The 15125-nt window shown below is 43.5% G+C and overlaps 1 protein-coding gene across 8 annotated transcripts in view; it reads right to left on the reverse strand.

The window, feature by feature from the left end:
* The window catches only part of plekha6 (pleckstrin homology domain containing, family A member 6), a 153222-nt gene that overhangs the window by 9140 nt on the left and 128957 nt on the right, over nucleotides 1–15125 (reverse strand). For 5 of the 8 annotated variants that reach the window (XM_072665526.1, XM_072665531.1, XM_072665528.1 and 2 more), the window contains 10 exons: nucleotides 14523–15033; nucleotides 13259–13345; nucleotides 11831–11884; nucleotides 7545–7613; nucleotides 6863–6943; nucleotides 6625–6774; nucleotides 6339–6434; nucleotides 4948–5059; nucleotides 4605–4744; nucleotides 1843–2001 (listed from right to left, as the gene is read on the reverse strand). In XM_072665526.1, coding sequence (XP_072521627.1) covers nucleotides 1843–2001; nucleotides 4605–4744; nucleotides 4948–5059; nucleotides 6339–6434; nucleotides 6625–6774; nucleotides 6863–6943; nucleotides 7545–7613; nucleotides 11831–11884; nucleotides 13259–13345; nucleotides 14523–15033 — 1459 coding nt within the window. The remainder of the gene's footprint in view (nucleotides 1–1842; nucleotides 2002–4604; nucleotides 4745–4947; nucleotides 5060–6338; nucleotides 6435–6624; nucleotides 6775–6862; nucleotides 6944–7544; nucleotides 7614–11830; nucleotides 11885–13258; nucleotides 13346–14522; nucleotides 15034–15125) is intronic. The other 3 variants (XM_072665527.1, XM_072665529.1, XM_072665532.1) reach the window with 3 other exon arrangements.

Raw genomic sequence — 15125 nt, forward strand, 5'->3', positions numbered from 1 at the left:
TCCGATAGAGTAAAGGGAAGCTGGCATTTGCAAATATCATCAACAAAAATGTTAGGAAGTTTTGATATGACAGCGACAAGGTACACAGAAACTAGGCTGGGTAGAGAGAAAGTGCTAGTAGGTGTGAAGCAACTAACAGCTTTATGAAAGTTCCTTAACACTGTAGTACAGTTGGTGGGGATGAGAGCAAACGAAGGGATAATCTTGCGAGTCTCGTAATGACAACACACATCTGGAGATAACTTAAAAGTTTGGAAATCTGAAAGCTAAAAGGCTATTCGCACAGGCTCTCTCTCCTAACGTCACAAGTCAAGTGTACTTAAACTAGTGTTGTAGTTTTAGAGACCATTAGAGGCCCCACCTGGGAAAGAGTGAGACCAGAAGAAAATATATACATATATATGAAATATGAAATAAACCTCTTTAAGATTCATTATACATCCCATAATAAATCATAATAAATAAATAAATAAATAAAGCTGTATAAAATCAAACGGTCAATTAAATCAGTATTAAAGGAGCTGAGCCAATCAGAATACAGACATTATGTTAGATATGCAAATATATCTGCTGATATTTAATGTATTGATGTTAGGACTAATGCAATGGTATACTTTCAATCATAAAAAGGCTGTCTTTTTATAATTTTGACATGCTTGGTGAGTACACTATATTAACCCCCTGAACACAAGGCCTATTTTTCATTTTAAGAGCTATTATTTGAGGATAAGACCTATGATTTAGAAAGCAATATGAATTATACAGTAACTACTATGAATTATTCTGTAACCTTTATGAACCAATGAACCAACCATTGCTGTGCTCTCATAAAAATAGTTTAACTGGTTAAATTGGTTAGTTGTTAAATATTCTGTACCAGAAACTGAGATGAGAAAAGTTAAAAGTCAGTCAAGACTGAGGCAAGACTAAGAGCATTCATTTCCAGTCTTGAAAATAGTTAAACAGTCAAATCAAGACTGGTGCCGAGGTCTACGATACTACTTTTATTGTAAAATTAACAATCCAATAAAATAACATATTGCTAGATAATAAAACAGGGTCTATAAACACATCAGGCAATCCTATCCTCCTGTCCAGAGACGTCTACTAAGGTCTTCTAAGGGCAGTGGGGTTATGCAGAGATCAGGCATATATTTAATGCATGTCATCTGTTCACACTGGACATACATCTACCTGCTTAACTGGAGTCTGATCTGGGGACACTCCTTGCTGTCTGGTAGATAGTGTTGGCAAATGCACCATTGCTCCTACTTTACATGTTTAAAAACTTCAAACTCTCACTGGTTCCAACCCTGATAAGTCTGATAATGCACCTTCAGATAAAGCCACATTCCCTCACAGCTGTATCCAGGCATGTATTCTCATTACGAAATCGCATCTGGCCCCTCAGGACTGACCAAAGGATACCACCCAACTTTTGCTCTGTTGATGTCCACTGACTTTTGTCAGCCTGATAACATTTATTTTTGGTAAATATTATCATTCTAAATGATCAGAGACGACACATCACTGCCAAGACAAGCAGAGAGGCAAGCAGAGCAAGAGGTCCCGAGGGAGAGAGGGGGATGAAGCTTGTGGATGGAGATGAGCGAGAGGACAACGACGAGACAACACTGATGAGTGATGATGAAGGGGTTGCTGGAAGTATGTGGCCAGGGTTGTTATGGTTCAGGGGGTGGGGGGGGAGGAGGGGGCACACTAGGACACTAGGACATAGGACAAAACTGACTATCTGAAGGGGTTTTGGGGTGGCAATGGCTCCAGTGTTAGGGGTAAAAGGCTGGTTCCTCTTGATCAGACGGCTTCGCTTCTCACAGATACCTTTCGGCCGCGAGGCTCTTCGTCGTCCTTGTAGGCGTCCATGCTGCGGAGCCACGCATTGCTGTCGAAGGGGAGGGGAGGGACAGAGGGGGGCATGGACGGGGTGGACTCCAGGGGCTGGTAGGACTTAGGGAGTGGAGGCCGAGGGGGGCCAATGTCCTGGAACGGTAAGGATGAGAGAGAGAGAGAGAGAGAGAGAGAGAGAGAGAGAGAGAGAGAGAGAGAGAGAGAGAGAGAGAGAAAGGAGACGGGGAAGAAAAAGCAAAAGAGACAAAGAGAGTAGAAGAGAAAGAGCAAGAGATGAAAGCAGAAGATCAAAAGAAGATATCAAAGTGAGAGAGATGTTCAAAGAGTGGAAGAGAGAGAGAGAGAGAGAGAGAGAGAGACAGAGAAAGGTAGAGAGGAAGAAGAGGTAGCGAGAGATGAGAGGGAGAGGGAGAAAGAGGGAGGAGGGGAAGAGAGAGCTGTGCATCAGGGAGAGTGACTAAAAGCCAGGCTGAGAGTGGAGAGGATCATGGGATCTTTTGTTTTTCTTCATTAGGGGATGAACCCTGACTCCTTCACTAAGGTCAAGTGCCTCCACTGACCTGCACACAGCTCCAAAACCCAAACCTGCACTGCTAAGAAGCTCTTGTTCACTCTTATCAAATTACTGCCATGTGAGAGTTAAAGGTCACAAAGTCAGTCTCACAAACTTAAAACCATGGTAATCATATTCTTCTCAATAAACAAAGTCAGTTCTGTCTCGGTATATGAATGCACTGTCTTATCCAACAGATAACATGTGCAGATCAGGTCACTAGAGGTTCTTTATAACAACAACAACAAAAAAAGGTCAGAAAAGGCTAAATCAGCACTGTACAGCAACTGCGAGGGGGGGGGGGTGCCTATCAGTACAATATCTAGCATTCACACACAAGCAAGCATAAAAGTGAGATAGATAGAGAGAGAGAGAGAGAGACTAGAGCTAAGGCAAACCAAGGACACAGGTCACATTCAACCACCGAGAAGAAGGGTAACATGTCATTAGGGCAAAAAGACAACCTTAAAAGTTCACCTTAAAAGTTCAGTGAATGACATTCATCAGCTGACAGAGTTACAAAGAAACAAAGCCCTGAACAGTGAAGGTAATTTCACAAGACGTTAGCCTTAAGGAGGACCAATTACCTTCTAATTGGAGTCCAACTGTTACTGTGTAATTTGCTTAATGGTTCTTCAATAAACGACATGAAATCTGAATCAAGAAGCAGCACAAATAAATGAATCTGGCTGAGAGGAATGGAATGGGGGAAGAGCTTCCAATGCACTGAATCTTCTAGCATAGCATTTCCAGCAGAATGAAGAATTCCTCCAAATGAAATGAATTCACACATTTTACTAAACAAATAAAATGAGATCCTATTTCGCTCTGAATTATGCTGTGTAAAATTATGTCCAGGGCTTTTGGTATCCACCAAAAATGCATCCCTAGCCACTGATTTCAACATAAACATGTAGAAATGTCTGAAAATGACGCTTGTCTTGTCTTGTCCTGTCTTTTGAAGATGTTCTCCAGCCGACAGAAGCTTCAGATGGTCATATGTGGGTTGAGCAACATGCAAAACGAACTAAATATTAATATCAAGTGATATTGGATATAACAAGTGAGTAGGTGTGGCCAAAGAATTTCGGATACTTGAGTGTGTGATATGTTCAATCACTGAAGCATGAAGATGCCTATGAAACCATCCTGGACAAGAAATCAGAAGCTTACAATGTGTCCAAATGTTTGTAGACATTCCTTCTAATAAACGCATTCAGCTACTTAAAGTTGCACCCATTGCTGACATAGATGTGCAAATGCACACACAGCTTGTCTAGAATAGGACTCTCTGAAGCAGATCAACATGAATCTATAGGACCATGCCCAATACCAGGCATGGGCTGGAGGGCTAAAAAGCCACCCAGCATTGAGCTGCATTGAGACCCACCTCTTCTGAGAGGACTTGGGTGAAGAGTAGAGTACTATGGTCACCATATTGACTTGTGTTTAGTAGAGTCTAAGATTAGAGGCTTTGAATTTTAGTCTATTTAAACTAGCTGAGGGTCTTCTTCAGTAAGCTCTTTTCTAAGTCGCTCTGGAGAAGAGCGTCTGCTAAATGCCTTAAATGTAAATGTAGTAGAAAGTCTTCTTCCCTGGACAGTAGAGACAGTTCTGACAGGATCGACTCTTTTTAATACCCTTGATTTCAAAAGAAATAATGAATGTGCAGGTGTCCCAATACTTTTGTATATATAGTTTCTATCCTAAAGGCATGACAGGTTCGATTAATTTCCTCAGATATGTAAATATAGTGCTATACACCACGACTGCTTTCAGTTCTTTCGCGCTATCACCAGTACACACTTCACATAATAATGGACTGTTTCTGCTGACTGGATGACTTACTTAATATATAATTTAAACCTATTGTTTACAGGCTTGTTTATAGCCTTTACAATGTGGTTTGGGTCAGTCCTACGAGTTAGCACATTTGAAAGTATTGCTTCAGGACTCTGTCCTTCTTCTGTGTTTGTTTGAAAATAAATGAACTGTAAAATCAAATCTCAGCAGTCCAGCCCAAATATCACTACAGTACAACAAACCAGCATCGTGTATCAATTTGCTTTTGGCAGATACCAAAATGCTCCTGTGAACATGGCTTTACTCCGAGCTGTTTTTCTGTCTTGTGTGATATCACTTTGTGTTGCATTGTATAAGACTATAATGAACTGCAGCTTACCTCGGTGGCCAGCTGTTTCGTGGGCGAGGTCTGTGAGCCGGGCACTGGGGAAAAAGGGCTGAGGGGGCTGGTCAGACTCACAGAGCTCAGAGGACTGGCTGGACTGTTTGTGCTAAAGGAACCGGATGCCCCGCTGGCTGCTGAGGACAAAACATAAGCTCAACATTAGACTACAACAAAAGCTTTCAGAATATTTGAACTTGTGCCAAAGTCTTGTCAAATAATAATTTAATATGATTCTGAGCTCTGATGCAGAATTTGATATGATAAATAGGATTACACTGAGGTCTGCATGTGTATCAGAGAGGGTTTGTGTGGTGTAGAATGAGGGCAGTGGGCTGACCTCTGTGCTTGGCTGTGTCTGTGCCTCGGGACGGGTTATTCTTGTGCAGACCTTCAAGCACGTCCTGAACCCTCCAGAACTCTTTCTGCAAGTGCTGGTGGACCAGGTCACTCTGGGTGAGGAGAGGAGGTTTGTATATTAAGTCAAATTTAAGAAGTTCAGAACTTGCAAACTATACAACTACAATATATGGCCAAAAGTATGTGGACAGCTAACCATCACATAAGCCTGTTGGACATCCCATTTCAAAACGATGGCGGTTAGTATGGAGTTGGCCTGTTGTATTTGCAACTACAGCCACTCTCGACTCTTCTGGGAGTGTGTCTCTGGGATTCTGGGCCAAATTCAGACAAATAGCATTAATCTGGTTCAGTCGTGTTGGACGAGAAGGCTTGCAATGGACGTGATCTGTGTGCAGCTGTACGTCCACAGATCCTAATTTTAATGAAGCTTTCAATGCACAGTGCTCATATTGTTGTTGCTCCTAGATACTTCCATGTCATAATAACAGCACTTACAGTTGACCGGGGCAGATCTAGCAGGGCGGACGTTTCACAAACTGGCTTGTGGCAATGGTCGTATCCTATGACAGTACCACTATTTATGGAGGTGCATGGGTACAGGCTTAATGTTATACCTGTGTTTGGCTGTAACTGTAATAATTAAGCAGGGTGTTCACATATTTTTGGCCATATACTGCACCTGTAGCTGCAATTACCCTCAAACAGGCTTGTTAGAGTGGTTTGTGACCCTGTATTGCATATTGTTATATATGCATGCATATTGAATGTACATTGAATAGCTACAATAAGTGTTAGCATGTAAAAAAACTTGTTTTTAATATAAAATAGAACATAAACAACATATATGATTAACCAATTACTAACCAGAGAATGGAACCCTTTCACTAAACCCATATCACTAATTCATGAGCGCTGTCAGAAACATCAAGAAAATGAGTATTTATGTTCATGAATTAGTAATGAGAGACTCATATGTGTATTAATAATTGATTATATGTAGAACTTCCTACTAAACTGTGAAGCAGCTGCCCTTTTTCAATTATCCAACTGCAATATCTCTATAATGGGTCTCTAACATTACATTTCACCACCATCAAGGTCAGATGGGCAACGTGTCTTTCACAATAGCATTCACCACATTAGAGCCGTCACAGGAAGTGATCAGTCACTGAAATGAAACTGTCATGTTACTGGAAAAAACACAGTTCTTTAATGCGCTGGCCACTTAAAAGAGACGATATGAGCGTGTGCTCATAAATAAACCACTGGGCCTTAATGGGAACGCTGAAGAACAAAGGCCTTAAGGCCTTATGATGATGAAGACGGCAATGAGAACGAAGATGATGATGAAGGTGAAGATCAGCGTACCTGTCCGCCAGTGTTTAGTTGCTCCCACAGGTCACCATGAATGGCGTTCACTTCGTCCTCCAGAGCCTCAAACTCCATTCTGGAAGTGGTCAGAGCCTGAGAAGACCAGGGTTTAGTAATGAACAGTATCTGTTTTTGTTCAAATGTGCTAAAATATTATATATAATTTGTTAAAATTATAGAAATAATGAATAAGCAGGTGTCCCGATACTTTTGTCCGTATAGTGTATTTATTGTTATTATTATTATTATTATTATTATTATTATTATTTAGAGCCTGGCTTACGCTGGAAGCCTGCGAGAGCTCTCCGCGAATGTTGATGAGCTGGTTCTGTAAACTCTCCTTCTTCAGCTGCAGTTTCTCCATAGCCAGTGGTTGAGTCCTGTACAACTCCATCTCCTGATGCGTGGCCACCAGCGCCCCCTCCAGGTTGTCCTGCAAAGTGCATGACCCACAAGCAAAAGAGGATTACGCCACACAATGACTGAAAAAGTCTAAAGCTTAAGAAAAGGTTTTATCTTACCTTGTCCAGCCGCAGTCGATGACATACGGTCTCCTGCTCCTTCAGAATCCTGTTCTGCTCACACAAGCGACTCAGCAGTTTCTACACGGAGAGAAAAAAGGAGGAAATTGTGCTTAAAAATAATAAATATTTTAACATAAACTGAGGGATATGTACGTTCAGCAAATGAGTTCGTGATTATGGATTTACAGTGGGGTCCTAAAGTCTGAGACCTTGACTTGAGGAATTTAATGCAAAATGTTTCTGTACAAATGAAATATTATAATTATTATCATTATTTAAATGATGAGTTTCTTAGTATTTATTGTATCCTTCTTTTGCTGTAATGACAGTGTGCACATGAGCTAGCATGGACAAGTTCAGTCTGAGCGGAAGCCTGTGATTAGTAGATGAAATCCATCTCCATCTGAACATGAGCTTCAATAGAAGAAATAAGACTTTATATAAAGGCCAAAGCATGGTCAATGTCACACATTTGCTCAAATCGGACTGTTTTCCTAGATGTCGTGCAGTATCTTGAACGCTTCTTCTTAACGGAACTTGACTGAACTTCTCTATGTTTCGAATTCTTCAATGTTCTAAACATCCTTTTTATTCCTTCCTGGTTTAAATGAGAAATTCCAGACTTTCAATGTGGCCTCAGACTTTTGGACCCAACTGTCTGATCAGAAACAGGCCTTACGCTAGTCTCAATCTCATTGAGCTTCAGTGTGGGATGCAGATCTCTGTAGATATCATGGAATGGAGGCACCTAAAACAGGACGAGAAGATAGGCAGAGCAGAATTAATCATCGAGTGTTGCTCATAACTTGGGATGCACAGTGATATCGGAATCTAAAATTTAACCAATATTTGATGACATATTTATTTACTGCACTTCAGAAGTAACTCTAAAGATACAACTGATTCTATCTAAATATATTTATTTTTACCCAATATTCCTCCCCAATTACAGGCAGCCAATTACCCAACCCACTCGTCATACTCATACTCTCCCCCTATCACATGTAACGCTCCCGACACTCGGAGGGTGAGGACTGACACCTGGCTCCTCCAACACATGAGCAACCAGCCACCGCCCCTTTGTTCAAACTGATGCAACATCACCGGCCAATCAACACTCTCATAGAGAAGCACCGGGTACCCAGCTCTGATGCATCAGTTAGCAGACGACAATGCCGGCCAGCTTCTCACTGTGAAGTGATGTGGGGAGAGAGAGCGCCATCTACCCACCTGGAGAGAGCATGGCCAATTGTGCTCCCTCAGGCTCCGGCTGCTGATGGCAAAGTAGCATAACCTGGGATTTGACTCACTGATCCTTAGTCTGCTGGACCTGTTAGTATGTTATTACTAACAGGTCCAGTACCTCTAATCCAGGAGCAGGTATTAAATGAATCTATATTTATTAAAGTTGATATGTTGGCATTAGTAGATACAGTAAACACAACTCCCATATCGGTGCATCCCTGCTTATAATAGTAAATGCAGTAGTATCAGCAGTACTGAAAAATGAATGAATCCATAAGCATAAACATACAGAAATGAATGTACTTATTTAATGCAGCAGTATAAGCCATTCCCGGATGCTGTGCAAACCGTTAGGCCCACAATATGCTGGCTCATGGAGTGTTAGTTTAGACGACATGAATGAGATCACAGATATAACACGAACACAAACAGCAATGGAACGCACAACGCTCACAAAATGAGTGTCACACAGAACATATGGGCCTCAGAGGTGGGGGACCTAACACAGAAATGAGGTGATCTAAAAAGCGAGGTCAAAATAACAGATGCTGAAAACTGCCTCACTGGGAGCAATAAGGACAAATAAATTCCAACTAAAAATATAAACAGCTATAAAAAAAATAGCCGTAAAGCTGCTCCTGAAACACCACCTAACATCCAGCATGCCACGTTACTAAAGAGCAAGGAGAGAGGCAGGCTCCATATTGGTCACTGGCCTTTACCAAGTTCTTAACCAGCACAGGAATCGTTTGAGCATTGACGGTGCTAGAGAGAGGCTGAAATAAAGGCTTGAGGTATGCGATACACTATATTGACAAAAGTATTGGGACGCCTCATATTTAATCACACTTTATCATTGAATTTAGGTGTTTGATTCAGTCCCATTGCCACAGGTGTATCAGAACAAGCCTCTAGTCCTGCAGTCTGCCTTTCTTACACACATCAGTGAAAGAGTGGGAGGTTCTGAAGAGCTCACTGAACTCCAGCGTGGTTCTGTATGTAATAGGAGACACCGCTGCACCAACAACAACAAGTCAGCTGGTGAAATTTCCTGTGTTATTATTGAACAGTGGAAGAGTTTAGAGTAAAGAGGGACCAGCTCCAGATTAATAATGCCTATGGGTTTAGAATAAGACGGCTTAAAAGCTCCTGTAGGTGGAATGTGGAAGTGTCCCAATACTTTTGTCCATATAGTGTAAGCTGGACAGGTCCCGCTGTATAAACGATGATATGAGTTACATGAACTGAAGCCTGCCTCTCGGAGCCACTCCAGTCTCTCTTACTTGCGAGAAAAGCCTTGCTCTCGGAGAGGAGCGCTCAACCATTCTGGTTACCATGCCGATTAGGTGATCTCCCTCCATTACCTGGGAGCAAACACACTGTCAATTGCAGAGTGTCTTTCTTTTCCGGGCCGCTGAGGAAGGAGGCCAGGGTGTGTGGATTTTGAGCTTATTCTTAGCTGAATTTTAACACTCCTGACATAGCGAGGCTAATACGAGGCTAATGTAAGACTAGCACTGTGCGAACTGTATCATGGCACACTCGCTCAAACCAGGCTGTGCTGTTAAAGGAGCTCAAGAGCGATTAACCGCTAAACTGCAGTTTTCATGGTATGGTTGAATGATGGGAGTTTAGTGAACCTCTGATGTCTCTTCACTGAAACAAAAAAAGAGCTGAAAATGTGCCAATTCCAAAACTCCAAAACTGTGACATGAGTCTCCACTTACGCCCCCATAATTTCCATAAACCACACCCACTAGAGAAAGTCCTTTGAGCTCTAGTCAAAGCTGCAATGCAGTAAAAAGAAACGGCCTCTTCAGAGGAACATGTTTTTTAGTAGAACGTTATGTGAACAATTTTTGGTTCAATCTAAGATCCAGAAGAAGTTTCTAAGATGTTCCTAGAATGCTTTTATTATTATTATTATTATTATTTTATTATTATTTTAGAATTTAGGATTTTCACAAAAGTAATGCTCAAAAGTTCATAATTATTTATTATCAGTGTAATTTCAGAAATGATTCAATTCTATGTTTAAATAAATGCTTCAAGAAACCTTATATAACACATTTATTAAATATTATTGATCAGTGTGATTATGCACCAGTGATTTTATTGTACTGTATTTTATTGATTGTATTTTTAGTTTTGTGGAAAGTTTCGTTTTTTAAGGACAACTGATTCAGACATTTGCATTCACTCATCCAGCTCCTCCAGGTCGTGTCCGGAAAGATTCTGGGTTACTGTACTGCGTCTGAAAAGGGCTATACAGTGTCAGACGCTGCACAAGCAAGTCTTTTTGAGATTACTAAATAACACAGCATGGTTGGAGGCAGGTGAGGGATCATTTATGTGTGCTGGGGCATTTGACTTGGTTTACGCTTTTAATTACTTCTTCAATCCAGTGCAGAACTCCATTCGCCCTCTTTGGCGGACAGGGAGCGGGGAAACCGGGTAAAGCGTGAGTGTTGAAACTCAGCCCTAGTCGCCTGCCCTGCATACGTATAGCTATTTCTTCAGGAGAACAGAACAGTGTGTGGGGAGACACAGTGATAGTGAGGGTGGCACTGTACGACACATGTCTTTAGTGTGAGTGAAACACAGTGCATGAAAACACTCAACACAGCCTGAAAAAGAGAGACTCATTGTTAGTCTTCACTTCAATCAGTCAACACGGGAACCTTTACAGGAACACTCCAGTCTTTTTCAACATAACCTCTGCCTGAGGAAAAAACCTTGTATCTCCATTTTTGCAGATTTTGATTTAATTTTTGTCATAATGTGAATCTGACGGTTGTTCTTTACAGTGTATCAAAATCTATTGAGCAACAGATCAAAAGAAATGCTCTAAAATTACATTATTTTACATTAACTTCTATTGAACGTCAACTGAAAGTTCAAATTAATTTATTATATATATATTTTATGTATCAACAAAACTACAAAAAAACATATGTTGGTTAAATGTGTGCTGATCATCATCTTAAAAACATCTAATCCAAATTCTAGGGTGAGCGTATTTCTGTTTTCAGTAAAGAGGACACTGAGGACACATGGGTATCCACTGTAGTTAGGATGTCGTGGCTGGGGGGTTTAAGTAGGCCGTGGCAATGTCTGTGTGTGTGTATTTGTATGTGTAAGGGTGGATATACCTCTCAAACCCTGCAGCTACAGCATGTTAATGAACATTAATACACGCTTTAATAGCCAATAGTCTCAATGACTCAATCACCTCCTTTCATCCCCCTGCAGCCATGAGATCTTAAATGTTTGATGATCAGCATGCATTCTACCTGGGGTGTCCAAACTTTTGACTGGTACCGTATGTCTACTATTGGTTTGTGGAAGGACACCATGAAGAAGATGCTGCTGCCTGAAAAAACACACTGCAGCCCGTCTCTAATTGGGCCAAGACCACCTGGATGCTCCACAGTGATTCTGGGAAAACAAAATCCTATCGCAGCTGTGAAGCATGGTGGAGGGTGTGTCTGCTGCCTCAGGGCATGAATAGCATCTTTTTTCAGAGAAGGTTAAGAAGGTTTTTGCCTCCTCCTGTAAAGCTGCTGTTCTGGAGATACGATCAGACAGAGCTGAGGTTGAAAAAGCTTTTTTTAGAGCTGTTCAGACAGTGGGGAGGTGTAGTGCAGGGGACGTGGTTTTGCACTGGCTGTGCTGAGCTGTGCTGAGCTGTGCTGAGCTGTGCTGGGTTAAGCCACGTACCTGCTGATCCAGATACTCCAGGTTTCTCTGGAGCTGCACATCTAAAATATCCTCCTGGTGTGAGAAGAAGCAGCAGCAGCAGCAGCAGCAGCAATGAGGCCAGTCAGTCACACCAGAAGCAGCGCACAGCATGGCCACAGCAGCAGAGCACCCCATCACACACACACACACACACACACACACACACACACACACACACACACACACACACACATAAACAGTTACGAGTCAAACACAGAGGCAGAAACAGAGGGCGAGAGAGGCAGTGATATAGTGAGTGAGAGAGAAAAAGAGAGAGTGGCAGAGGGAGAGATGCAGAGAGACAGAGGGAGAGAAAGGTAGAGGCAAAGGGAGAGAGAGGTAGAGGCAAAGAGTCAGAGACAGAGGGAGAGTGAAGCATAGACAGAGGGAAAAAGACAGAGAGACAAAAGGAGAGAGACAGAGAGTCAGAGACAGAAGGAGAGAGACAGAGAGTCAGAGACAGAAGGAGAGAGGCAGGGACAGAGGGAGAGAGAGAGAGGCAGAAGCAAAGAGTCAGAGACAGAGGAAAAGAGAGTCAGAGACAGAGGGAGAGAGAGTCAGAGACAGAGGAAAAGAGAGTCAGAGACAGAGGGAGACAGAGTCAGAGACAGAGGGAGAGTGAAGCATAGACAGAGGGAAAAAGACAGAGAGACAGATGGAGAAAGACAGAGAGACAGAATGAGGCAGGGACAGAGGGAGAGAGAGAGGCAGAAGCAAAGAGTCAGAGACAGAGTGAGAGAGAGAGGCAGAGGGAGAGAGAGGCAGAGGCAGAAGGAGACAGAGGCAGAAACTGTAGGAGACAGAGGCAGAGGGAGAGAGAGGCAGAGGCAGTAGAAGAGAGAGAGGCAGAGGCAGAGACAGAGGCAGAGAGAGGCAGAAAAGTAGGAGAGAGAGAGAGGCAGAGGGAGAGAGAGTCAGAGGCAGTAGGAGAGACAGAGTCAAAGGAAGAGAGAGAGGCAGAGTCAGAGGGAGAGAGAGGCAGAGGGAGAGAGAATCAGAGGCAGAGGGAGAAAGAGAGGCAGAGGCAGTAGGACAGAGGCAGAGACAGAGGGAGAGAGAGGCAGAAAAGTAAGAGAGAGAGACAGAGGCAGTAGGACAGAGAGAGAGGCAGAGGGAGAGAGAGAGACAGAGGGAGAGAGAGAGTCAGAGGCAGAGGGAGAGAGAGAGGCAGAGGGAGATAGAGTCAGAGGCAGAGTCAGAGGGAGAGAGACAGAGAAACACACACACTAGCTCATAAATATCAGTTGTCACTCAAAGCCTCAGCATCAGCAAAATCACCACAGACATCATCATGCGTGTAGCTCATAAAGCCAGAAGCCGTGAGCACCGAGCTTCAGCAACTCCCTGTCCTCAACACACTCGCCCGAACGGAGCCCCTCTAACCTGAGCTGAGTTACTGGAACGTACCATTTTGCTGTGCAGAGAGGGGGAGGCCGGGTAGTTGTAGTGATACACACTTTGACTGAGTGACCGTCGATCCCCAGGGAAATCATACTGTAAGGAGCAGGTCAGAAAAACAGCAGGAGATTAACCCCTCAATGCAGAAAGCCTTCTTACACACCACGCTGCATTCCACACTAACTACAGGGACCTCTGTACACACTGCTGGGGCTGTTATTCACTAACAGAGGGTTGTAATAACACTTTTGACTCAATGACAGGACATGGTCATTAACATAATTATGTACACAAACATCAGCCCTGTTTTAGGAAGTGCAGAGGACAAAAATGCAGATTTTAGGTCAAAAGGCTGATTCTGGGCTGTTAAAATATGCTACGTTCACATTACCAGCGTAATTAATCTATTCTGATTTCTTGCACAGGTCGGATTCGGCTATGTAAAGGACCCATATTACATTTACATTTACATTTACCGCATTTAGCTGACGCTCTTATCCAGAGCGACTTACAAGGTTACTCGGATTACAGAGGTGGGCCAATGTAGTGTTAGGAGGGAGTCTTGCCCAAGGACTCTTATTGGTGTAGCGCAGCACAAACACCCAGCCCGGGAATCGACCCCCAGTCCCACATGGTGCGGCAGCTCAGTGGTAGGTAGTGGTGTTATCTGTTGTGCCACACCAACCACTGTTTGTATTTGTCTGTTATGTGAACAAACCTGTCCCTAAAATGGGACATTTATGCACATCGCCACAAATTGGATACATATCTGATCTAAAAACACATACGAAAGTCACACATTTACACATGCACATATTTGTATTTGTATATTTGTTGTATTATTGTCTTCGTACTCATTGTCTCTGCACCCTGTCTCGTGCCGTATCCGTAACCCATCCGTGCAGTGAACACATAGACATACACACTAGTGGCCAAACACACAGAGTGACAGTGAGCACACATGCCCGGAACGGTGGGCAGCCATCGCTGTGGTGCCCATGGAGCAGGGAAGGTGAAGGGCCTTGCTAAAGGGCCTTGCTATAACCACTGAGCCACCACTGCCCCCTGTGGATGTTTACTTAATGTGCTCAACAGAAGACATGATCCATTTGTGGCGATTGTATGCATGTTATTTTTAGATTTGTTTATTTAGACTGTATTTATAATATCTACAATTGTGTGTAAACGATCAGCTCACATTTTATTAGTAATCAATCAAATGCAGAACATTTCTAAGTCAATGGCAACCAGTGTTTACCAGACCTTCTCCTACCTTGGGGGAACTGAGGGACCTTCGCAGGCCGTAGACTGAGGGGTCGGCGTAGATTCCTTCCTCTCTGAGCCGCCCAGGCACTCTGTCGAACCGGGTGCTGGGCGACCTTGCCGGCGAGACGAAGTTATGGGGTCCCGGTGAATACGGCCCTCCGGATGAAGAGGAAGGAGAGCGGGGCACGGAGCGAGAGCGCGGCTGCAGTGAGAGCCGTCTCATGGACCCTTGCGCTGAGTCTAGCTGGGAGTAGTATCCAGGGTGCGAGCCAGGAGGTCCCATCATCCACTGGGGCTCCCGGGGTGGGGCGTAAAGCACGCCATCCCGCAGCGACCGCCGCTTCTCCTCCGCAGTCCAGCGCATGGGCGTACGGTCAAAAGCAGCTGACATGGAACAGATGCTTTCAGGCCGGACGCCAGGGGGGTAGAGGGGGTACTCCTCTATGTAGGGAGGGCCGCCATACATGCCGTAGTAATCGGGCGACATGCCTCGGTTCACTGTGTAGTACCGCGATGAACTGGGAGAAGACAAGAGAGCAAAGCAGATCAGAGGTGGCGGTCATTATAGCACTTCTGTCAAAGGCTTCGACTGTCAGATGTACTGATCTCT

The sequence above is a fragment of the Salminus brasiliensis genome, chromosome 21 (genome assembly GCF_030463535.1).
Source record: "Salminus brasiliensis chromosome 21, fSalBra1.hap2, whole genome shotgun sequence".
NCBI classification, from domain to species: domain Eukaryota; kingdom Metazoa; phylum Chordata; class Actinopteri; order Characiformes; family Bryconidae; genus Salminus; species Salminus brasiliensis.